Here is a 25,654-nt window from a genome sequence, read left to right as displayed (position 1 = left end):
GGACGAACTTTCAAACCTCAACAGATAATCTCAACCATATATACACACAAATATACTGGTGAAGATACAATGGTAAAGTTATAATGAGACAATTTACCCAAATGCATTAGCATTAAAATTATATTTTAACGCAATAAAAACATAAACAATTATATATAATACCATATTGCAAGGCATTTGATAATTTGTTACTAAATATGACTTATAAACAATTATTATTTTCCTTTTATGAATTATCTATGGTTTAAATTAATCACTTTTATTGGTGGGTCGGATTAAATTAAATTAATATTAATATGTTTACAATATGTACAATCACATTACCTGATATTGTGCAATTCATCTTTTCTTTTCTTCAATCATTTTCATGTGTCCAAAAATTAAAAGGTTCATGAATGTTAGGAATTAATTATAAATAAAAAAGTATTTAATTGTGGACTGAACTCTCTTGATTTGACCTATAATTAAGCTATTAATTTATAAAAAAAAGTAACAATTAGTGGGTTTAAATTTGAGTCACAAAATACACAAATTAAAATAAATAAATAAATTCTAAAGTGGGGGCTAAGCTATTATGAGTTTCCAATTTGAAGGGTGAGATACGATTTCCCAACTCAACTTGCCCACGCCTAGAGAGAGATGACAGCGGATCGGAGCAGTGGGGTTTTGCCTGCCCCATTCCCATTCCATATTTCCTTAAATATTAATTTATTAGCTTCGAATTTCATAAAAAAAAAATTCAAGACTTTGGTCTCACTTGATATGTCATAGTTTATATATATATATATATATATATATATATATATACTTTTATTAATATAAATAATGTTTTTTTATTTTGTAATGATATTATTAATTATTTTTAAATATAATTATGCTAAGGTAAATTTTATTATATATTTTAAATTAAAATATAAAGGGTATTTTGATAATAATCCCGACATAAGGCGGTGGATTTTTAAAACTTATTTGAAATTGATTAGATTAAGTTGAATTTCTTTTACCATCCAACATATATGTATAATGAGTATAATTATATTGATAAATACAACCCGTATTATTACTAAAACATTAAAGTTACAAAAAAATTAAAATTAATTTTACATATTCATCTAATTTTGTATTATTTACATTTGCTTAATTCCATTGTATATTATGTTGTACAGCATTCATGATGAAATATTACATTATACCAAAATTTAAAGATGCTTTAAGTTTTCCACTATATATTTAAAGTAAAATTATGGAAATAAAAGGATCTCTCTCCTTCCATTGACTTAATTTATTCATAAAAATAGGTGATATTGAATTATAATGATTTAATTTTAAAAATTATAATCAAGTTGTGATGGTATATATAAATTAAGATGAAAGACACATTTGTCTATCATTGCTTGTTCTTCAGTTCACTCTCCATCTCATTTCTCTTTTAAATTTCTTTCATTGTTTCCTTTTTCCTTTTGCATTTCTAAGCTCCAACACATTCTTTCCACTCAATTCTACTACAAAGCAAAACCTTTGCTTTTTCCAGAAAAAAAAAATTCCTGGGTTTTGTTTCTTGATAGAAAAGAAACTTTCTTATTTTTCCTACATTCTTCCTTTCGTTTTTTAATGGCTGAGGGACTACGAACAGCAGAACAACAGTGGAATTCGTATCCTTTTGGGATTGAAGTGCAAAGAAATGAACTGAATTCCGCATCAGAAAAAGTGGGGAATTGTTTTTTTAATCCAAATTGGGATAATTTAATGGTTCAAAGTGGTTCCTTTGACTCCTCATTGAGTTCCATGGTGTCGTCTTCTTCAGCAATATCAAATGCTGAAACTGTTCTTCCTGGTTATGAACACAATATGGTGATCAGAAAATTGATTGGAAGATTAGGAAACGATTATAATTATAGTAGTTTTACTTCATCACAGCCTTTGATCAAATCCAACAATGCTAACACTCCATTGAATATAATCCCAAAGCTCAATCTTCCATTTTCTTCCGACCCTGGATTTTCTGAAAGAGCTCCTAGATTTTCCAGCTTCAATGGTGAACTTGGATTTAATAGGAATGAATTTCAAGCTAATATTCCAGATTCCAAGCGAGGATCTTTATTAGTTTCTGAAAATATCCCACGCCAAAACAATGTCAATTCCCGGAAAAGGAAATCAATTCCGAGTGGAAAAGCAGAGGAAACCCCATCAATGGCAGCTGCTGATAGCAAGGTAATGTAAATTCAGTCACTGCAAATTACTGGGAATTGTTTAAAATTTTCAATTTCTTATATAGCCACAAAATTCCAGATTGTTGCTGGTGCAAAAAGAAGCAAGAAAGATAGAGCTGATGAAGAACACCATGGCAATGGTGAAAAACATAATAAGGTGAAATCAAAAGCAGCAATGGCACCAATGGAGTATGTCCATGTGAGGGCAAGAAGGGGTCAAGCTACTGATGGTCATAGCCTTGCTGAAAGAGTATGAAATCAAAACCTTAAAACAACAAAATCTAAATTGCCATTTTTGTGTTTCTTTTGCCTATTTTTCGTGTATTTTTCCAGGTTCGAAGAGAGAAAATAAGTGAAAGGATGAAACTTTTACAGGATCTTGTTCCAGGCTGCAACAAGGTAACATATGTGTTCGATACTATGTCCGAATTGGCATTCAACACGGGTTACTAAATTGAGATCAAAATTTGTTGCAGGTGACTGGTAAAGCACTTATGCTTGATGAAATTATTAACTACGTGCAGTCGTTGCAGCGTCAAGTCGAGGTAAACCGGAAATTCGGACCGTCTCCGATGTTGGTTTTCGGTTTTGGTTTACATAGTTATAAGATCATACTCAACCTATATATGTTTCTGCAGTTTCTATCTATGAAGTTCGCTACTTTGAATCCAAGAATGGATATTAACATGGAATCTATTGTACCAATGGATGTAAGTTAATGTTAATCTCCATTGTTCATTGTTTACGGTATCTCATCCGAACTTTCGAGTGAAGATCTTGAATCCGTTGTGCGTTGCAGATGTTTCGATGTTGCGGATCGTTGCCGAGTACCATGTTTTCGATCGATTCTTCTGCATCTGCATTTGGTTTTGGATATGAACACCAGCAAAGGGTGCCTATGCACAATGGTGAATACGATAATGCTGAGACTCGATTCTTCGAGAATTCCCCAAATTCGGGATTGCGAAAAACTAGGGACCCCATTGATGATCTTACTGATGCTAACTCTCGGGTAATCAATGGAATTAGTTGTTCAATTAGTTTCTTAATTCCCATTTCATATTTTTAAAGTTCACATTGTGTCTTTCAGGTTGGATTATTTTGGGATGATGATGATCTACATAGCATTGTTCAAATGGGATTTGGCCAAAATCAGCCACAAAGCTACCAAGGTATGGTCGGACATAGGTCCGATATGGGTATGCTAGATTTTTCTTTTCTTTTTTAAGGTTTTCCATGCGTTGGGTTCTTTAAAGGATTATATCTCAATACCCATATCTCAATATGCATCAAATACAGATTATGATTTCAAAACGAATTTTTTGATGCAATTTTTATCTGTAGGGAAAAATTAAGCTCTAATTATCATTAGACGAAATTTCAGAATCCTTTTATATATAGGGAATTATAAAAATGTTAGATTTGGGTATACAATGAGCACAAGTGCATTCAATGTTTAAAAGTTTTTTTAAATATTTGAAGATCATATTTACTTAACTATATATTAATATATCCATTTTCTATCATGTTTCTTGACAACCAAACAACACTATAATAAACTCAAGATGATACCCATTCCAATTGCTTTCATTTTCATGTGGAAATTCTAAACTCGATAATATTAGATGACATGAATATAACTTGAAAAAATAATTAAAATATAATATAAAATATGATACAACAAGAAAAAATATGAATATATCAATCGAATGTCTCAAAATTTAGATTATAACAAAATAAAGTACACTAACACAATATGAATCAACGAGACCTCTGACCGTGCCCCAGCATGCTTAGAAAACTGCAATTAGATTAGAAATTATGGGCAGTGTCTACAAGTGTACAAGTCAAATTGTAATATAGTTTATTATAACAAAATATCGAAAGTATTCCGAGGATCGTACCCAAAGAAGGTTTGCTTAAACTAAATTGAAAGTACAAATTAACACACTAAATAGGTCTAAATATTACTCACGCTAAAACCATAGTATGGCAGAATAAAATAACAGAAAAATATCTAAATCAAAATCAATTAAAAGCAAGCAGAAGGGTGAATCACTTGCATGTTCATGATTAACTTAATTTTAGGGTTTTTTTAACTAATTAGCTAACAATTAACCTAATTAATACCTTTAGGCCTATAATGAGATTAACCGATCGACTTAGTTTACTTATCTTTCCACCTGATAAACTAAAGCGAGTTAGAATAAGTTTATTCCAAGCAGACTATCATTTCGGTCTCATCTACCTAAGTGTCTTCCTAGAGTCATCAATTCTAAGGTTTATTCCACTTAATCTACTTCAACTAACTAGTTGCGAGACCCTTAACCTAAGCTAATTAATCCCACTTCAGACTGTCAGCCTTCCTAGGGTTTAGTTTCGAGCCATTCTAGATGAAAAATTTCCTATCCATTTATTAAACATTCAACAAGAAGTAAAAATAAAGAGAATAGAGAAAAGATGCTCCGAATCCTAAGATCTTGAATTGCGCTTAAATCTTGAAATCCTTGATTGATGTGTTGATTATTGATGAAGAAACGATAACAAAACAAAATAGAAAATAAAATAAACTAAACTAAATTGGTATTGCAATTGAAAGAAACATTTACAACTGAAAAAGAAATTGAAATCTAGACTAAACCATAATTAAGAACAGAAAAATAAAGTTTGAATCATGAACTGAGCTCCCCAATTAAGCTTTGAGAGCTAACATTTATAGTGTTTGAGTTAGATAACCAAATTAGGTCAATTACAAGCTGCTAAACATGTTAAATATGAATGTGCGGATGAAAAACACTTTTGGTTGTCAAATGGGCCCCATCGGATCGGTGTCGCGACACCCTATAGCTGGTGTTGCGACATTGAAGGTCGTATGTTCCCCCCTTTGGCTTGAAGCTTGATTGTCACTAAACTAACTATAATCACGACAAAGGCAAGAGCACCTATCGAACAATAGTATAGCTATGGTGAGAAGGGAATATCGTATCCACGAGGACTAAAAGTTGAAGGAATTGTTTAGCCGATAAATTGAACGAATTGTTTTAATCTAAATTTACTAATCTAAATTAACTAAGAATGCGGCAGAGAGTGAATTGGGAAAAATAAACGAAGATAACCAATGAGATAGATAATACCGAGGAAAGAATCCACCTAGACTTCACTTATTAATCTGAGTTTGAATTAAACGATTTATGCACTTACGCCTTGATCTGTAGAAATTCCTAAATTATGTTAATATCTCTTTCTAGAGCAAGAACAACTGACTCTAGGTTGATTAATTGAAATCTCTTTCTAATTAAAACTCCTATTGTCACATTAACTCGATCTATGGATTCCCCTATTAGATTTGACTCTAATCTGGTAGATTTATGTCATCATATTTTTAGGATTGCATGTAACTCCACTCAATTATGCTAGACCTACTCTTAAACATGGACTTTTGCTCCACTAAAATAAGCATATTAATCTTAAATCAATATATCAAAAATATTAAAACAAGAAATAAACATACATAATTGAGAATAAGAATCAAGTATTTATTATGTCATTCAGAAATCAAATAATAAGATCCATCATAGGTTTCATCTTCCCTAGGTATCTAGGGAATTTAGTTCATAATTTGGAATAAAACCATCTCAAAGTTAGGATAACAACAAGACATAAAGAAACCCAAAAAAATCTTGAAGGAGATCCGCTTCTGAGTTGAATCCAGTGGCTTTCTTCGAGTCTTTTCTTCGTTCTTCTTTGTGTGCTCCCTTAGGTCTTCTTCTAATTTATATTTATAGGATTTAGAATGCTCAGAAACCCTAAAAATTGGGTTTTTCTGTGTGTTTGGGAAATAGGGTGTGAAATCAACATGAGCTGGCACATAGGCGTGTGCCTAGCCCGTGTGGAAATGCCCAGGCCGTGTGGATACTAAAAATAGCTCTTTTTGTCTGATTTTTGCTTGTTTTTTACTTCTTTCGTTCCCCTATGCTCACCTAAGTATTGAAACATGAATTTAAAGGATTAGGAGCATCAAATTTACTAATTTACATGATAAATCATCCAAAAACACATCAAGAATGAGATTAAAAACATGTTACTTTTATGGTTTATCAAAGCTGAATGTTGCGACAGTGGCTTATGGACGTCGCAACATCGATTGCCTTAGCTCACCTCTTGGAGTTGTGCTTGAAATTCTTCTAAGTATTGAGGCTAGCTTTGTTGTTGCGACATCCGAGGCAATCCACTGACTCATCGACCTAAAATATCATCCCGCACGCTTAATCAATACGTTAGTTCCTCTTTAGGCTCGGATTGGCCTAACAGGTCATAAAGCAACACTAAAACTTCATTTTATTAAACTTAAATGCAAAACTAACTAAGTCTAAAAACGAACTAGAAATGTATAAAATAACTTGAATACAAGTTCATTAAGTGTTGAAAAAAGCTTAAGTTTCCACAACGAATTGTGGCAAATCAACCCTGTGATTAGAATGACTATCGTTTATGATCTTTTGGAGATGAAATATTTAGGTATTAGCCTCTTGGGTACATGTTTTAATGGTAAATTATATATTTAGTCACTTTTTAATGGTTTAATTACCAAATTTCAAAAAGGTTATGATATGGTCACTAACGTTATCAATTTGTTACATTTTGGTCACTAATCCATTAATTGCCCTTGGCATTATAACAGTTAGCTAATACGGCATGTTAAATCATCATTTCAGACAAAAATATTGTAACCATTACTACTTAAAAGGAAACTTTTGAAAAGTTTAATGACCATTTTGTAACTTTTTAAAGTTGAATAACCAAAATGTAAACTTAATAATAGTTTAATAACCTTAGGTATAGTTTATCCTTAAATAATTTTAATATATCTAATATGTTAAAAATAAGCACATAATAATATTATCATTCCTGTTACATCTCAACCCACGCTACTAAATAGGTATAGTTGAAAGTGACTATTAACCAGCCTTACTTCTCGCTTCTCCTTTCAATACATCTCACTACCTTAACTTGGGTTCTTTTTTTTTTATTTTTTTCTCTATATAAATCCAAAAACAATAATAATTTTATCATATTCTCTATATTAAGAAAAATATTTACAGAAACAACGAAACAAAATGGTGAAAAACAAATTGAAAAATTTGGCATTGTCGTTCTTGGCAATAACACTATTGCTGATTATATTCACACCGGTAAATGGATATAGGACGATTGTGGGAGGTAAAACGCCGGTGGAAGATGTGGAGAAGGACAAAGCAATGCAAGCTTTAGGGAGGTTTGCGGTGGAAGAGCACAACAAAAATCAAGAAAATGATGGAGACACATCGAATCAGATAGAGTTTTCTCAAGTGGTAGGGGCCGAGAAACAAATAGTTTCAGGGATCAAATACTTTCTAACGATTGAAGGGATGGAAAATGGGAAAAAGAAGACGTTTGATTCGGTAGTTTTGATTAAACCTTGGTCAAAATCTGAAGACAAAGAGTTGATTAGCTTCTCTCCTATTCAATAAGATTATTGAAATTTTATTATTGAATATATAAATATATATAATGATCTATGTAATAAATGAAGGAATAAGAAATGCTAATTAACTATTTACTTTTTGATATTCATTTTCCCTAAAGTATATATGATCTATATTCATATTTAACATATATTTAAAAAGGTTTTAAAAAAAAAAAGTTATTGTAACGACCCAATTTTTAGTGATATCAAAAATTACAATTTTGGGACCTCGTTTCCGTAAACCGAGTTCGTAATTATTAAAAAAGTATAATTATGAAGTTTTTATGTAGGTGAATTAAAATTTGGATGGTAAATTTAGCCGAAATTATGGTTAATGAGGGATCATGGACTAAATTGTAAAGTTTAATCGCTATAGATTTAAATAGCCATTTTAATGACTCAAGGACTAGATTATGGTAAATTAGGGCTCAGGAGAATTATAATGACTTGGGGACTTAAATAGAAATTATAAAAAGGATTAAAATGACAAATTAACCATTTTAAAATTGCTAATAGTGGATTGTAATGATGATTTGTGATTAAACTAATTAATTGTAGTTAAATTTATAAGAAAAGATTAATTAAAAGTTAATTACGATTAACTAAAGCTTAATTAAACATATATAAAGGAAATTAGTGGAAGGAGAGATGATAATTTGGTAAGCTATAAAAGTAACATGTTTTTAATCTCACTCTTGATGTGTTTTTGGATGATTTATTATGTAAATTAGTGAATTTGATGCTCCTAATCCTTTAAATTCATGTTTCTATACTTAGGTGAGTACAGGGGAGTGAAAGGAGCGAAAAACAAGCCAAAATCAGGCAAAAAGAGTTGTTTTCTGTATTCACACGGCCTAGACATTTCCACACGGGCTAGACACACGCCCATGTGCCAGCCCGTGTTGATATCCCACCTTGCTTCCCAAATACACAAAAAAACCCAATTTTTAGCCTTTCTGAGCATTTTAAAGTCTATAAATATCAATTAGAAGAAGACCTAAGGGAGCACTGAGAGAAGATTAAAGAAAAGACTCGAAGAACACCATCAGAGCCAACTCAGAAGCGGATCTCCTCCAAGATTGAAGATCTCCTTTTAACTTCTTTTGAAGTTTTGTTGAATTTATTTATGTCTTGTGGTTTTTCTGACTTTGAGATGTTTTCATTCAAGATTATAAAATCCTCTAGATACCTAGGGGAGATGAAATTTATGATAAATCCTATTATTTAATTTATGTTTTACGCGATAAATACTTGATTCTTGTTCTCAATTATGTATGCTCATTTCGTGTTTTAATATTTTCGAGATACTAATTCATGTTTAATGTGCTTATTTTAGTGGAGCAAAAGTTCTTGTTTAAGAGTAGGTCTAGCATAATTGAGTGGAGTTGCATGCAATCCTAAAAATAGGATGGCAAATATCTACCGGATTAGAGTCAAATCTAATAGGGGAATTCATAGATCGAGTTAATGCAACAATAGGGGTTTTAATTAGAAAGAGATTTCAATTAATCAACCTAGAGTCAGTTGTTCTTACTCTCGAAAGAGATATTAACATAATTTAGGAATTTCTACGGATCAAGACACAAGTGAATAAATCGTTTAATTCAGATTCATAATAATAGGTGAAGTCTAGGTGGATTCTTTCCTAGGTATTGTCTTTCTCTTTGGTTATCTTCGATTATTTTCCTATTTCATTCTCTGTTGCGTTCTTAGTTAAATTAGACTAGTAAATTAAGGTTAAAAACAATCACTCCAATTTATTGGCTAAGTAATAGAAAAACAGTAATTACTAGTACTTTTAGTCATCGTGGAGCGATATTCCCTACTCACCATAGTTATACTATTGTTTGATAGGTGCGCTTGCCTTTGTCGTAATTATACTTAGTTTAGTGATCATCATAATTCATCTCCTCCAACCGGCCATAGGTAGAAAAGAAGAAGAAAAAACATCGTTGCTAGGGTTTCAAGCTTTTGATCTTTAATTTAAGTAAGTCCCTAGTAATTTTTCTTTGATATTTATGGAAATTGAGTGGGAGATTAATTTAACTAGCCCATGTACTAATTTGTGAAATTGCTAAAGTTAGAAAGTTAACATTGTTGAGATTTTGATGAAATTGGTAAGAATTTGTGAGATATTAAGCTTAGATTAAGAAAATGACTAAATTGTAAAGCTTAGTTGGTAGTTTTGTACATTAGGGGTCAAATTGAACAAAATGCAAAACTGTTGTGAAATGATGGTAGGAATAGCAAGTAGAAGGTCTCTAATGAAAATATGTGAAATCGAATTTCAATCCAAAGATTTAGATTGAAAGTTATATTTGTTTTGGTTTAGAGACTAAATTCAATAAATTGTAAAATATGTTTGATATTGTAATTGATTTCAATTTGAAATGAATTTGATAGTATTGTATGTTTGTGATTTTATATAACTAATGTTGACATGGAATCATTGAGAGGGAAAGGAAAATTGAAACTCATCAACAAGTAGCTCGAAAATTCAATTTGTACTTTTATGACTTGGGACGTATTCAATTACTGCATATTCATGTTATTTTGCATCATATACTATTGTGGTGAGTTGGTATTGGATTTTGGAATTGAATTACTATAGTTGAGACTGGTTATAAAGACAGAGACTAAATTCAATAGAATAAAAATTTTATTATTTAATTGATATATATGATAATTGGTATGAAATTGAGTTGAAACATATTGTATTATAAGATGAATTGATGATTAATTGATATGATAAAGTATGATTTGAATTGTTTATAATGAATCGAAAATTTGGTTACCCTATTAGCTGTTTAGACCGAGTCGGATATAGTTGGCATGCCATAGAGTCAGATTATTGATTGAACACCATTGTTTGCAGGCAGCTCGGGGTGGTAGTATGTACATGTTAGCGTTATCGTTGCCGAGCAACCCAGGGTGACGGATCCGTGTATCGTTTTGAGTCTGTGACTGGTTAACAGGGTTATAAACATATAAATTTATTAAATGAAAAATGAAATGAAATTGAAATGTGATATGTGACAATGTGCGAAAGAATCGAAAACGAACCCTAGGGGCTGAATATGTATGAAAGAGCTGTTAGGCTCGAAAATGGTTGATAAGTATATATGAAATGGAGTTGAGTATGCAAAAAATAATGTTGGAAAAATGAATAAGATTAAGTACATAAAGATAACAATATGGGTTGATTTGGTAGCTTGTAAAATGAATGGTATTGGCAATTTGATATGCATATGTAGTGAGTTAGTGTAATTAAATTGATTTTATGTATGTTACATTGTATAGGAAATTGTTGGCATAATGTTTACGTGAATTGGTTATAATGTGAATTAGAATTGAATGTATGCATATACTTTAATTTTTTAATTGTTTTTGCTTGAATCATGGAAATATCACTGAGCATATTTGCTTAGCGTATAGTTTGTTTTCTCCATGCGTAGATATAGTAAATTCCCAATAGTTTGAGCAGTAGATCCAGAATTCAGCAAATCTTGTATAAGTTTCGTTTTGTTTTAAATATGGCATGTAACTAGGTTGAGTCAGTTTTGGTATAATACTAAGTTTATACACACTTTTGAAGTAGAACTTTGATGTATGAATTTGGCCAATTGAATACAATGTATATGAATTCAATAGATGGTTTGAATTGTGTTAAATGTTGCAATTGTCAATGGTTTAGGTGAATAGGTATGTATGTTAAAGATTCAAATGAATAACACTAGATAGTTGACTTATAGGTGATATGACATTAGTACATTGATGAATAAAGAATTGTAGTTCATGAATTGATGCTTGAAAATTTCAAATGTTCCCTGAATTTATGAGATAGATGTGTAGATTGGTTGATTTGAAATTGTAGGTCAATGTTTATAAAAATTTTGCAGAAATTGTTAGTCATGTTACAATGTTAAGTGTATGTCATCACAACGAGATCAAGCCATCATGCCATGACGCTACATCGAGCATGGGTCGGCATTACAACAAGAAACCCCCTGACATCGCGACATCAACCTAAAATTTTGTGAACATCACATTTTAGTCCTAATTCAATCTTGAATTAGCATTAGAGCTTTCATAAGCCTGTATAAGTCCCATAAATGAATATATAACACTTATATACTTAATTTGTTTAAAATGAATGTTTAATGATGTGAGTTAAATTATAATTTTTTCGTAGTTTCTCCGACAACGAATGTGACATCTTATAGTTCGAATCCGACAGTCAGATCGGGTATAGGGTGTTACAGTTATATTCCAACATACACTCAAATTCAAATAACATAAATAGGTATATTCAAATATATGATGTTGGGTTAGAAATTGAACAAGCATCCATATGCAAAAAACTGAAATCCAACAAGTAGTAGAAGACATTCATATTTTAATATCCTTGCTAAATATTTAGACACAAATTAGGTATCTTTTGAGTGAAATGTATCCACACCAAAGTAAACAACTTTGTAGATGAACAAATCAATCTTCTCCATAACCATATCTTGATATGCTTCAAGTATAGATTGCTATTTCGAGACGACATGTTTGATTTGATTTTATCTGATGTAGGTTCAATGCGGGTGAAAATTGATCTCTAATTATCATTAGACAAAACTTCAAAATCCCTCTATATATAGGGGAATTATAAAAAAAAATGTTAGATATGGGTATATGTTGGCACAAGTACATTCGATGTTTAAATTTTTTTTTAAATATTCTAAGATCATATTTCCATAATTATATATTAATATATTTATTTTCTATTACGTTTCTAGACAACCAAACAACACTATAATAAACTCAAAATGATACCCATTTTAATTGCTTTCATTTTCATTTGGAAATTCTAATGTAGGGTGCGTAGACTCAATAATATTAGACAAACATGAATATAACTTGAAAAATTAATTAAAAATGATATAAAATATGACACAACATGAAAAAATATGAATATATCCGGATGTCTCAAAATTTAGATTATAACACAATAAAGTACACTAACATGATATGGATCAACGGGACCCTTTTATTAGAATGACTATTTTTATGATCCTTTGGAGATGAAATATATAACTCTTGGCCTCTAGGGCACATGTTTTAATGGTAAATTATATTTTTGGTCACTTATGTATGGTTTAAATTACATTTTAATTACCAAATTTCAAAAAATTATGGTATGGTCACTAACGTTATTGATTTGTTACATTTTGTCATTGATCCATTAATTGCCATTGACATTATAACAACTAGCTGATATGGCATGTTAAATCATCATTTCGAAAAAAAAATTGTAACTATTAGTGACTTAAAAGAAAACTTTTGAAAAGTTTAGTGACCATTTTGTAACTTTTAAAGTTGAATAACAAAATGTAAACTTACTAATAGTTTAATAACTTTGGGTGTAGTTCACCCTTATATAGTTTTATATATCTAATAGGTTGAAAATTAACATATAATAATATTATCATTCCTGTTACAACTTGACCCAAGCTATTAAATAGGTATAGCTGAAAGTGGCTATTAACTAGCCTTGCTTATCGCTTCTCCTCTCAATACATTTCACCACATTAACTTCAATTCTTTTTCTCTATATAAATCCAAAAGAAAATAATAATTTTATCATTTTCTCTATATTATGCAAAATATTTATACAAACAACGAAACAAAATGGTGAAAAACAAATTGAAAATGTTGGCATTGTCGTTCTTGGAAATAACATTATTGCTGATTATATTCACACCGATTAATGGATACGGGATGGTAGTGGGAGGTAAAACACCAGTGGAAGATGTGGAGAAGGACAAAGCAATGCAAGCTTTAGGGAGGTTCGCGGTGGAAGAACACAACAAAAATAAAAAAAATGATGGAGACACATCGAATCCAATAAAGTTTTCTCAAGTGGTAAGGGCCGAGAAACAAATAGTTTCAGGGATCAAATACTTTCTAACGATTGAAGGGATGGAAAATGGGAAAAAGATGACATTTCATTCGATAGTTTTGATTAAACCTTGGTCAAAATCTAAAGACAAAAAGTTACTTAGCTTCTCTCCTATTCAATAAGATTATTGAAATTTTATTAATGAAGATATAAAATATATATAATGATCTATGTAATAAATGAAGGATTAAGAAATGCTAATTAACTGTTTTCTTTTTTATATTCATTTTCCATAAATTATATATGCTCGATATTCATATTTAACATATATTTAAAAGGTTTTTAAAAATTAGTTATTGTAACGATCGATTTCTACTAGTATCAAAAATTATGGTTTCGAATCTTGTTTCCATAAATCGAGTCCACAATTATTAAATAAGGATAATTATGAAGTTTTTATATTGGTGAATTAAAATTTGGATGATCAATTTAGCGAAATTGTGGTTAATTAGGGCCTGAGGACTAAATTGTAGAGTTTAATCGTTATAGATTTTAATTAGAAAATGAATTGGGGACTTAAATGAAATTACCCAAAGGATTTAAATGACAAATTAACCAATTTAAAATAGCTAATATTTTATTGTAATGATGATTTGTGATTAAACTAATTAATTGTAGTTAAAATTATAAGAAAAGATTAGTTAAAATTTAATTAATATTAACTAAAGCTTAATTAAACATATATAAAGGAAATTAGTGGAAGGAGAGATGATAATTCATCTCCTCCAACCGGCCATAGGTAGAAAAGAAGAAGAAAAAATGCCATTGCTAGGGTTTCAAGCATTTGGTCTTTAATTCAAGTAAGTCCCTAACCATTTTTCTTTAATTTTTATGGAAATTGAATCATGGGGGATTGATTTAGCTAGCCCATGTACTAATTTATGAAACTATTAAGGTTTTAGAAAGTTACCATTGTTGAGATTTGATGAAATTGGTATGAATTTGTGAGAAATCAAGCTTAGGTTAAGAAAATGACTAAATTGTAAAGCTTAGTTGTTAGTTTCGTACATCAGGGACTGAATTGAAGAAAATGAAAAAATATTGTGAAATGCTGGTAGGAATAGCAAGTAGAAGGACCCTAATGAAAATATGTGAAATCGAATTTCAATCAAAGTTTTAGATTGAAAGTTATGTTTGTCCTGGTTTAGGGACTAAATTAAATAAATTGTAAAATATGATTGATATTGTAATTGATTTCAATTTGAAATGAATTTGATAGTATTGTATGTTTGTGATTTTATATAGCTAATGTTGACACGGAATTGTTGAGAGGGAAAGGAAAATTGAAACTCGTCGACGAGTGGCTCGAAAATTTAGTTTGTATTTCTATGATTCGAGACCAATTTAATTACTGCATATTCATGTTATTCTACATTATATACTATTGTTGGTATTTGATTTTTGAATTGAATTACTATAGTCGAGATTGATTATCGAGACATGGACTAAATTGAATAGAATAAAAATTTCATTATTTAATTTATATATGATAATTGGTATGAAATTGAGTTGAAACATATTGTATTATAAGATGAATTGATGATTAGTTGATATGATAAAGTAAGGAATCAAAATTTTGGTTACCCTATTAGCTATTCAGACCGAGCGAATATAGTTGACATGCCATAGGGTCAGATTATTGATTGAAACCTATTGTTGCTAGGCAACCCTGGGTGGTAGTATGTACACGGTAGCACTATCGTTGCTGAGTAACCTGAGGAGATAGATTCGTGTGTCTATTTTGAGTCTATGTCTGGTTAATAGGGTTATAAACATATAAATTGATTAAATGATGAATAAAAAGAAATTCAAATGTGATATGTGACAATGTGCAAAAGAATCGAAAATGAAACCTAGGGGCCGAATATGTATGAAACAGCTGTTAGGCTCGAAACTGGTTGATACGTATACATGAAATTGAGTTGAGTATGCAAAAGTTAATGTTGGCAAAATAAATAAGATTAAGTACATAAAGATAACAATATGGATTGATTTGGTAGCTTGTAAAATGAATGGTATTGGCAATTTGATATGCATATGTAGTGAGTTAGTGTAATTAAATTGATTTTATGTATGTTATATTGTTTAGGAAATTGTTGGCATAATGTTTATGTGAATTAGTTATAATATGAATTAGAATTGAATGTATGCATATACTTTAATTTTTTAATTGTTTTTGCTTGAATCATGAAAATACCACTGAGCATATTTGCTTAGTGTATGGCTTGTTTTCTCCGTGCGTAGGTATAGTAAATTCCCAATAGTTTGAGCAGTAGATCTAGAATTCAGCAAACGATCCCTGACTCAGCAAAGTTTGTATAAGTTTTGTTTTGTTTTAAGTATGGCATGTAACTAGGTTGAGTCAGTTTTGGTATAATACTAAGTTTATACACACTTTTAAAGTAGAACTTTGATGTATGAATTTGGCCAATTGAATACAATATGTATATGAATACAATAGACTATTTGAATTGTGTTAAATGTTGCAATTGTCAATGGTTTAGGTAAATAGGTATGTTTGTTAAAGATTCGAATGAATTACACTAGATAGTTGACTTATATGTGATATGAAATTGGTACATTGTTGAATAAAGAATTGTATTTCATGAATTGATGCTTGAAAATTGCAAATGTTGCTTGGATTTATGAGATAGATGTGTGAATTGGTTGATTTGAAATTGCAGGTCGATGTTCATAAAAATTTTGCAGAAATAGTTTGTCATGTCACGACAAGATCAAGCCACCATGCCACGATGCGACGTCAAACATGGGCTGTTGAGATGATACCTAGACGGTATGTTGCATTGCGACGTCAACTTGGAATTTTGTAAACATTAAAGTTTAGTCCTAATTTGATCTCGGATTAGCATTAGAGTTTCGTAAACTTGTATAAGGCCCGGAAATGAATATATAACACTTATATGCTTAATTTGCTTACAAATGAATGTTTAATAATGTGAATTAAATTATGATTTGTTCTTAGTTGCTCTGACAATGAATATAACACCTTATAATTTGGATCCGTCGATCGGATCAGGTATTATGTGTTACAGTTAGAAATTGAATAAGGACCCATATGCAAAAAGTGAAGTCCAGCAAGTAGTAGAAGACATTCATATTTTAATATCCTTGCTAAATATTGAGACACATATTAAGTATCTTTTGAGTGAAATGTATGCACACCACAGTAAACAACTTTGTAAATGAATAAATCAATCTTTTCCATAACCATATCCCGATATGCATCAAATACAGATTCTGATTTCAAAACAAAATGTTTGATTTGATTTTATCTTATGTAGGTTCAATGCAGGTGAAAATTGAACTCTAATTATCATTGGACGAAACTTCAGAATCCCTTTATATATGAGGGAATTATAAAATTGTTAGATATGGGTATACAATGGGCACAAGTACATTTGATGTTTAAAAGGTTTTTTTAAAATATTCTAAGATCATATTTTCATAATTATATATTAATATATTTATTTTCTATTACATTTCGGACAACCAAACAACACTATAATAAACTCAAAATGATACCTATTCTAATTGCTTTCATTTTCATTTGGAAATTCTAATGTAAGGTGGGTAGACTCAATATTAACATACGACATAAATATAACTTGAAAAATTAATTAAAAATGATATAAAACATGAAAAATATGAATATATCAGCCAAATGTCTCAAAATTTAGATTATAACATAGTAAAGTACACTAACACAATATGGATTAACGATACCCCATTATTAGAATGACTATTGTTTGTGATCCTTTGGAGATGAAATATTTAATTCTTTGCCTCTCGGGCACATGTTTTAATGGTAAATTATATTTTGGTCACTTATGTATGGTTTAAATTATATTTTAATTACTAAATTTCAAAAAGTTATGATATGGTCACTAGTGTTATCAAGTTGTTATATTTTGGTCATCGATCCATTAATTGTCCTTGACATTCTAACACTAGCTAATATGGCATATTAAATCATCATTTCGCACAATGATATTGTAACTATTACAGACTTAAAAAGAAAACATTTAAAAGTTCAATGACCATTTTGTAATTTTTAAAGTTAAATAACCAAAATGTAAACTTAATAATAATTTAATAACCTTAGGTATAGTTTACCCTTATATAATTTTTATAAATCTAATAGATTAAAAATAAATATATAATAATATTATCGTTCATGCTATAAGTCAACCCAAACTACTAAATAGGTATAGTTGAAAGTGGCTATTAACTAGCCTTACTTATCGCTTCTCCTCTCAATACATTTCACCACCTTAACTTGGGTTCTTTTTTTCAATCTCCTTTTCTCTATATAAAGCCAAAAACAATAGTCATTTTATCATATTCTCTGTATTAAGCAAAATATTTATAGAAAAAACAAAACAAAATGGTGAAAAACAAATTGAAAAAGTTGGCATTGTCGTTTTTGGCAATAACACTATTGTTGATTATATTTACGCCGGTTAACGGATACGGGACAATAGTGGGAGGTAAAACGCCAGTGGAAGATGTGGAGCAGGACAAAGCAATGCAAGCTCTAGGGAGATTCGCAGTTGAAGAACACAACAAAAATAAAAAAAATAATGGAAACATATCAAACCAGATAGAGTTTTCTAAAGTGGTAAGGGCCGAGAAACAAATAGTTTCAGGGATCAAGTACATTCTAACGATCGAAGGGATGGAAAACGGGGAAAAGAGGACGTTTAATTCGGTAGTTTTGATTAAACCTTGGTCCAAATCTGGAGACAAAGAGTTACTTAGCTTCTCTCCTACTCAATAAGATTATTAAATTTTTATTATTGAATATATATATATATATATATATATATATATATATATATATGATCTATGTAATAAATGAAGGAATAAGAAATGCTAATTAGATATTTTCCTTTTAACACAAGTAGTTATATGAGATAATCATTTTCTTTACTCAAATTCAGATAACATAAATAGGTATATTTGGGTTAGAAATTGAACAAGCATGCATATGCAAAAATAATTGAAATCCAGCAAGATATTTTAATATCCTTGCTAAATATTTTGGTATCTTTTGAGTGGAATGTATCCACAATTTCGATTTAATGCTTTTATTTTGTCTTTTGATCCAAAGATTCTTTAGAAAAGCTTATGAAAATGTTCAGTGGTAGGCAGGCTCAAGGCATTCGCTAGCTGGTATGAGTATCAATATGTGTTAACTAGAAAGAAAAAGCCAACAGTCCGAATATTATTACTTGTCCCTTCCTTTCTTTTGTTTTGATTTTTTAAGTTATATTTGGAGATGTTTAGTAGGGCAGATTTAATAAGACTTCTATCAGCCTAACTTAGAGTACTCCATTTAGGCGTATTCAGACCAAATTTGAAGTATAAAGACAGTATATATATATATATATATGTTTATTAGAAGCATTACATCATCTTATGATTTTATCATCGTATCCCAACCTTACACAATTTTTAATAGCATTGACAAAGAAGCAGAAAAAGGATGGATAAGTGATAATAGAGGATTGCAGTGACAATTTCATATTGTTATGCCTTGCTGTCAATGGCCATGGGTGCTGCTTCTTGTTTTCCTGCCAACTTGTTCATTTTTGCGAATATGTTGCTGTAAAATTGCGCATCCCTCTTGTTGTACTCCTTGATTTTCTCTTTTAAGACTCGGTACTCCAATTTCACATCCCTGGTGATCATCACCAAAATTTCTATCTCTAATTACCACAGCTGACATAAATCGCACTATTTTCAGATATAGCCAAAAGTTTGCTGCAAACAAGTACCTGTTATCAGGGTCGATCTCCAAGGCTTTTTTGATATCAGCCTCCGCCAAATCCAAGTCAACAAGTTGAATATATGCTTGAGCTCTCCTGTAGAGTGCTTTCACATTCCCGCTATCAAGCTCCAATACCTATAAGATCATACATTCCAGAACCGTTAGCCCGAGTGGGTTAACACTTGCATATAATCAAGACTTCTAAAAACCACTTTGATTACAACCTTAGTACACAGTTTTGCGGCCTGCTTGTAATCTTTGAGCTTCAATTTGGAAGCTGCATTGTTAAGGTTACAATTTACTTTTAGCAACTTTGCTTGTTTCTTCTCCTCATCGTTGAAAGAAGAGTCATACTCTATGAAGCTAACAGCCTACATGAAGGAATTATGTCAAGTAGTTAGTTCGAGTAAAGACAGCCTCGCGAATTGAATGAACAATAATCTGCAGAGTCCATAATGATACCTTTTCATATCGTTTTGATGCTCTCTCAAATTTACCAGCCTTGAATAGTGCGTTCCCTTCTTCTTTCTTCTTCCCAGCAGCTTCGATCTTTTGCGGTGTATCCATTTCCCATGATTCTTTCTCCTGCAATCATGAACTTGTTTAGACAGTAGTCGCCACAAACAGCCATTGCAACAGGAAAAATGTACTTCTGGACATACAGACTAACCTTCACAAACGAGACCATCTCAACCTCATAATAAACAGTTGAATTTGCAGGAACTACAGCCAACTCTTGATGCGATTCGGATGAACCGAAAGCATATTCTGGTTGAATGGTGATAAGTGCGTTTTCTCCTTTCTTCATGGTCTTTACAGCTTTATCAAGACCATCAATTACTTGTTCTGACACAGATAGAATCCATATTAGAAATGTACTTGAACTCGATGACCAATGTGCCAATGCCCAAAGGCCTTATAACAAGTCCTGAAAGAACCAAACTATTATTACCTTCATCAATCTTGAACTCAAACGGCTCCTCATCGTAACCCTTCTTTATGAAGATCGTCCCATCCGGTAGCTTTCCTATTAATTTCACTGGCGAAGTACAAAAAACAAATATGAATACATTGAAAGAGGAAGTAAAACCATTATAGACTAAGGAAAGTAAAATTCAAACCCATCTTACCTTGAACCACTGTTCCATCATTTGGTCGTTCGTAACCCTCTCCCTCCTTCACAATCTTTTTCAAGACCTTTTTGTCTTTCGTGATATCAGAAACACTCTTCCAAGAAACCAACTCGAGAGTTATATGGAGGGTAGCATTTGGAGGAACAGCACATTCACCGCCTGTAGCAGGCCTGCCATCCTCACCAAATCCATCTATATATGCAATCAAAAAGTCAGTAAAGTTTCACATTGTCCAGTAACCAATACAAGAATAAAGGAATTTTATCTTACATTGTGGCTTCACAGTCAACAGGACTTTCTCCCCTTTCTTCATTGTTTTCACTGCCTTCGCAAGGGCCGGGCAGAAATAGCCTGCACAGCAGAAATTTACAAATTTCAGCGTCAAGCTGAAAGTGTGGGGTTTTCTTTGAAACAAGTAGGAATAGAGGAATGAAACTAACCATCTCCGACAGTGAACTCAACGCCATCCGATTTTGAAATCAGTGTACCATCTTCTAAACAAGCTTCGTATTTAACTGCCATAAATACAAGAACACCATCGTAAATACAGAGCATCATAAAACTCTAATAATTCAAGCAGTAAGGGCAAATGGATCTATAACATACCAAACACTTCATCCAAATCTTTTGGATTCTCCCATTTCTCCCCTTCAACAAGTATTTTCTTGAAGATTCCTCCATCTTTGCATATGTCCTTAACGCTCGTCCAAGAAAGCAACTCCACATCGAATTGAAGGGTTGCATTAGGAGGAATAGTTGGAGGTGACCCAGATTCCCCATACGCCAACTCAGCAGGTATGGTGAAAATTGCATTTTCACCTTTCTTCATTGTCTTGATACCCTCATCCCAGCCCTTGATAACTTGTCCTGCAAGTTAAAAGAGAAAAACAAATAAGCCTATCTAGCTTATGTCATTGCACCATGCTGAGCTTCCCATTTTTGTTTATATTTTAAATTTTTTACCATATTAAATTACATTATTACCTTAATATATTCATAATTCAAGCTCGAGCTTAACAGAACTCAAAAATGAAAAAAATGATAAACAAGCTAAATCAAGCTTGAGCTCCAGTAACTAGAGCTGAGCTTAAACTTCAAAATAAATTTCTGATCAAGCTCAAACCAAGTATCGAGATCATAATATCAAGTCAAGCTTGAGATCTCCAGCCTCTGAGCTTGGCTCAATTTTCCGATATCGGCCAGCATATAACATTTCAATCTCAAACCGATACAAAAACTATTAAGTTCCATTCTAGTCAAAATCTGTTACGATCAGTACCGATCCATAGCGGCAGAACAAAATTAATATTTTAGACCAATTTTTAATTTATCTTTAAATATTTTATCGATCCACCCCTAGATTTGTAATTTGATTCATTTACTTTCTGAAGGTTAAAAGATATTAACTTTCAGCCAAAAGTCCAAAATCAACATTCAATAGGAAATGAGGCCAAACATTGCAAACTAAAAGATCAGTAAGATTAAATACCTTGGCCAAGCTTGAACTTGAATGGAGTCCCTCTATCACGGCTTGAATCAAATTTGGTTCCATCAAGCAAAGTTCCAGTATAATGCACTGTAAATAATTAAAAAAACATGGAACCCCATTAAATCAAAATCCAAGAAACAAAGAAATCAATGAATTAACAAAAAATAAAAAAAAATAAAGGAAAAAGACCCATTACCTTCAACTTCATCACCACTGCTAGGATTCTCCCAACCTTCACCTTCCTTAACCAGTTTCTTCTTCAACCCATTTTTCCCAATCTCTTTTTCTTCACCAACTTTTAGGATTGGGCTAACTGGGTCATCTTCTGGAATGTCCATCTCGTCTTCCTCCATGTTGCTGGCTGTTGGGAACTCGAAATCGTCTTCCATGGAGTTTTCGAACAATTAGGCCGAGAAAACAAAGAAAATATTCGAAATTTGAAGATTTCTTAGAAGGCAAATAGACAATGCGTGAAGGATTGTGTTGGGTTTTGTTAATTGACTCGATCGTTGGGGGACGAATTGAGGCCATGCGATTTTATAAGGTGAAATTGAAGACTGAGAGAGTCTAGAGAGTTCTAAATGCTAACAGCCCGAAGAGAGTTCCAGAATTCTCCACTTTTTTTGAGTCTTCCCTTGACACTGTCTTTGAAATCTTCGCGCTTAGATTCGGGCTCTTCATAATAATTAATATAATTTGGTTATTTGCATCTTATACCTCTAGATTATGACTCGAATTTTATATTGGTCTGGAAGTTTTTAAATGATTTAATTGAATCCTTACATTATTAATGTTGTATTAATTAGATCCTTCTGTTAGTCCGACTGTCACCGTAAATGTTAAAGATCAATTTATATATGTTCAAATTTTTACCCCATAAAAATTAATAAATCAAAATTTATATGTGAATATACCAATATCTATATAATATAAACTATTCATATAAAAATTGAAGTAAATAAATAAAATATCTTAAATACAATTGAAATATAATAAAATATACAAATACGATACTATAGAAGAATTGCAAGGTATATTTTGAATTTATTTAGTTTAAACCTATCCATTTGTGTTTGTGTTTTTCTATCATCTTAATTTCTAATAATTTACTATATACATACACATTTTACTATTATGTATCAAATGTATTTTAATTCAAACGCATTTTACACATTAATTTTAATCACAATATTATCATAATAGTTAATTTAAACATCATCTTAATTTTTAACATTTAATTATGAATTAACTTTGTTAATACACAAACTTTGTTAGAAACAAGGTAACGTTAAGAATAAAGAACAAGAAAAAAAAGTCTGCTACCCTAGCACGTCTCTATCTGCTTCTCTAGCAAGTATATTGGTTTTCTTGAGTTTTTCTTGTTTCGACGGCTATTTGCTTCATAGACTTGAAGAGTTTTCTTTATCTGGGTTTTCTTGTCGTGCGTCTATGGAATCAGAATTTGTTGGTTTATCCCTTGATGAAGAAGAAGAAGAAATCCTGCAAGCACAAGGTGATACAGATTCGGTAAGCGATGAAGAAATTCTTAGTCTGGTTGGATGTTTTCTTACAGCCAGCATCATGTATTACCCAGCAATGAAAAGCACTATAGCTAATTTATGGCATCCGGTCAGGGGTGTTCAAATTAGAGATCTGGGGAAAAAAAGGTATTTATTTAAATTTTTTCATATTATAAGTATGGAAAGAGTTATTAAAGGGGCTCATTGGACATTCAATAATCATCTGCTGATTTTGCACAAGTTGTAAGGGGGGAAGATCCACTAAGAGTTCCATTAATCTCATCACCGTTCTGGGTACAAGTTCATGATGTGCCCATTGGGTTTTATTCTAATAATTTGGCTATGGAATTAGGGAATTTTATTGGAATTTTCCAAGAATATGATGGCTCTAGTTTGGGGAAAGAAAATATAAATTTTATGCGAATAAGAGTTCAAGTTGATATTCGGCGCCCTCTCAAAAGGAAAAAACAAGTTATGTTTAAGAACAAGTGTTCTTATGTTAGATTTAAGTACGAAAGACTAACTCTCTTTTGCTTCTATTGTGGCTGTCTAGGCCACAATTACTCCTTTTGTGAAGCAAAGATGGAGGCAGGGGTCGAAGTTGATGCGATGGGCTGGGATTTGTCTTTACGTGCACAGTCAAGAAGAGCCCAAGCAATGAGTAGTGTCTAGTTAAGGGAGAAAGGAGGATCTGGAGGAAGAATGAGTAGAAGGGGTGAATTCAGGGGAAATAGTGAATGGGGAAGTGTAGAAAAATTTGAGGGAATTGTTGATCCTATTTTAGGATTTAACCCGGAAGGTAAAAGGCTCTCCTCACGACTAGAAAGGGTTAGAACTTTAATTGATAATAGTCAAATGGCTATGGATCATGATTTGGAGAATGAGGTGGTTATAAGGGAGGAGGGGAAAAAGAGAGTGAGAGAGGATATTGAAGAAAAGAGTGATATGGAAGGGAGAAACAGGAGATTCCCTGAAATCAACCATTTTTTTATAGGCGGCTGCCAAGAGGCAAGCCGACCGGTCGTAATGAAAATCTTAAGTTGGAACGTCCAAGGTTTAGGGAATCCTCAGACAATTCGTCGGCTTCGACTTCGCTGAAGTTACACTAACCCCAAGTGATCTTCTTAATGGAGACAAAAATAAACAAAAAACGAATGGAAAAAATTCAAAGAAGTTATGGTTTTCAGTTTGGGATTGATGTTGATTCGATTGGATCTAGAGGAGGACTTAGTCTAGCATGGCAAGGGAATGTTAGTATAGTTCTACAAAGCTTTTCAAATCGACATATTGATGTGATTATTGGGGAAGGAGGAGATGGAGAAAAGTGGAGATTTACAAGTTTCTATGGTTCTCCTTACTCATATGATAGGGATGAATCATGGAACTTGTTGCGACAATTACAAAATCAGGGGGATTACCCATGGCTGGTTTGTGGGGATTTTAATGAAATCTTATATGGTTTTGAGAAGAAAGATGGATTGCCTAGAGAGGAAAGAAGGATGGAAGCTTTTCGCAAGGTTTTAGAAGATTACAGTCTGGTGGATTTGGGTTATTTAGGTAAGTGGTTCACGTGGGAGAGGGGCCATTTGCCAGAAACAAATATTCAGGAAAGATTAGACAGAAGAGTGGCAACGAAACAATGGAGCGCTTTATTCCTAAATTCTCTAATTTAGCACCTCCCACATTCATTTTTCGACCATTGTCCACTTCTTATTGATACGGATTACAGAGTTAGATGGACAGTAGAAAAGAATTTCAAGTTTGAAGCGTGGTGGGTTTTAGAAGAGACATTCTTTGATAAAACTAAACGTATTTGGGAAAACTCCACAGGAGAATTTGTGCACAAGCTGGAAAACTTAAAAAGAGGTTTAGAGAAGTGGGGAGTCCTGATCCAACAGAATAAAAGGATGAAAATAGAGGTTTTAACTTCAAAACTGGCAATATTACTTGAATCTGATAGAAGTAATAAGAACCTGGCGGAGATTATTGACACAAAAATCCATCTGAACTTTGAGATTGAAAAGGATGAAAGCTATTGGGAGCAGAGGGCCCGAATTA

At 31.8% G+C, this 25,654-nt stretch overlaps 2 protein-coding genes across 4 annotated transcripts; one reads left to right on the top strand and one right to left on the bottom strand.

Moving 5' to 3' along the window:
- The first annotated feature begins 1,412 nt into the window (after nt 1–1,412).
- On the top strand, nt 1,413–10,853 carry LOC105800400 (transcription factor bHLH77). 3 transcript variants are annotated; one of them, XM_052621413.1, is made up of 8 exons: nt 1,413–2,211; nt 2,290–2,460; nt 2,544–2,609; nt 2,687–2,755; nt 2,849–2,920; nt 3,010–3,222; nt 3,301–3,382; nt 10,592–10,853. In XM_052621413.1, the coding sequence occupies exons 1-8, from the start codon at nt 1,612–1,614 to the stop codon at nt 10,606–10,608; spliced, it is 1,290 nt and encodes a 429-aa protein (XP_052477373.1). In that variant the 5' UTR covers nt 1,413–1,611; the 3' UTR covers nt 10,609–10,853. The 3 variants fall into 3 exon arrangements, with proteins under 3 accessions (XP_052477373.1, XP_052477371.1, XP_052477372.1); XM_052621411.1 differs by lacking the exon at nt 10,592–10,853 and adding an exon at nt 8,494–8,786; XM_052621412.1 differs by lacking the exon at nt 10,592–10,853 and adding an exon at nt 7,417–7,810.
- Nucleotides 10,854–19,039: 8,186 nt separating this feature from the next.
- Nucleotides 19,040–22,713, bottom strand: LOC105800399 (peptidyl-prolyl cis-trans isomerase FKBP62). Its single transcript, XM_012631512.2, has 12 exons — nt 22,273–22,713; nt 22,077–22,163; nt 21,194–21,454; nt 21,028–21,102; nt 20,858–20,938; nt 20,585–20,779; nt 20,407–20,493; nt 20,125–20,300; nt 19,917–20,039; nt 19,679–19,825; nt 19,462–19,589; nt 19,040–19,364 (listed from the first exon to the last, which is right to left on the bottom strand). The coding sequence occupies exons 1-12, from the start codon at nt 22,463–22,465 to the stop codon at nt 19,214–19,216; spliced, it is 1,704 nt and encodes a 567-aa protein (XP_012486966.1). The 5' UTR covers nt 22,466–22,713; the 3' UTR covers nt 19,040–19,213.
- Between the last annotated feature and the right edge of the window lie 2,941 nt (nt 22,714–25,654).

Source organism: Gossypium raimondii, chromosome 9 (genome assembly GCF_025698545.1).
Source record: "Gossypium raimondii isolate GPD5lz chromosome 9, ASM2569854v1, whole genome shotgun sequence".
NCBI classification, from domain to species: Eukaryota; Viridiplantae; Streptophyta; class Magnoliopsida; order Malvales; family Malvaceae; genus Gossypium; species Gossypium raimondii.
The sequence above is the reverse complement of the archived record's forward strand: the minus strand, read 5'-3'. Positions and strand labels throughout refer to the sequence as shown.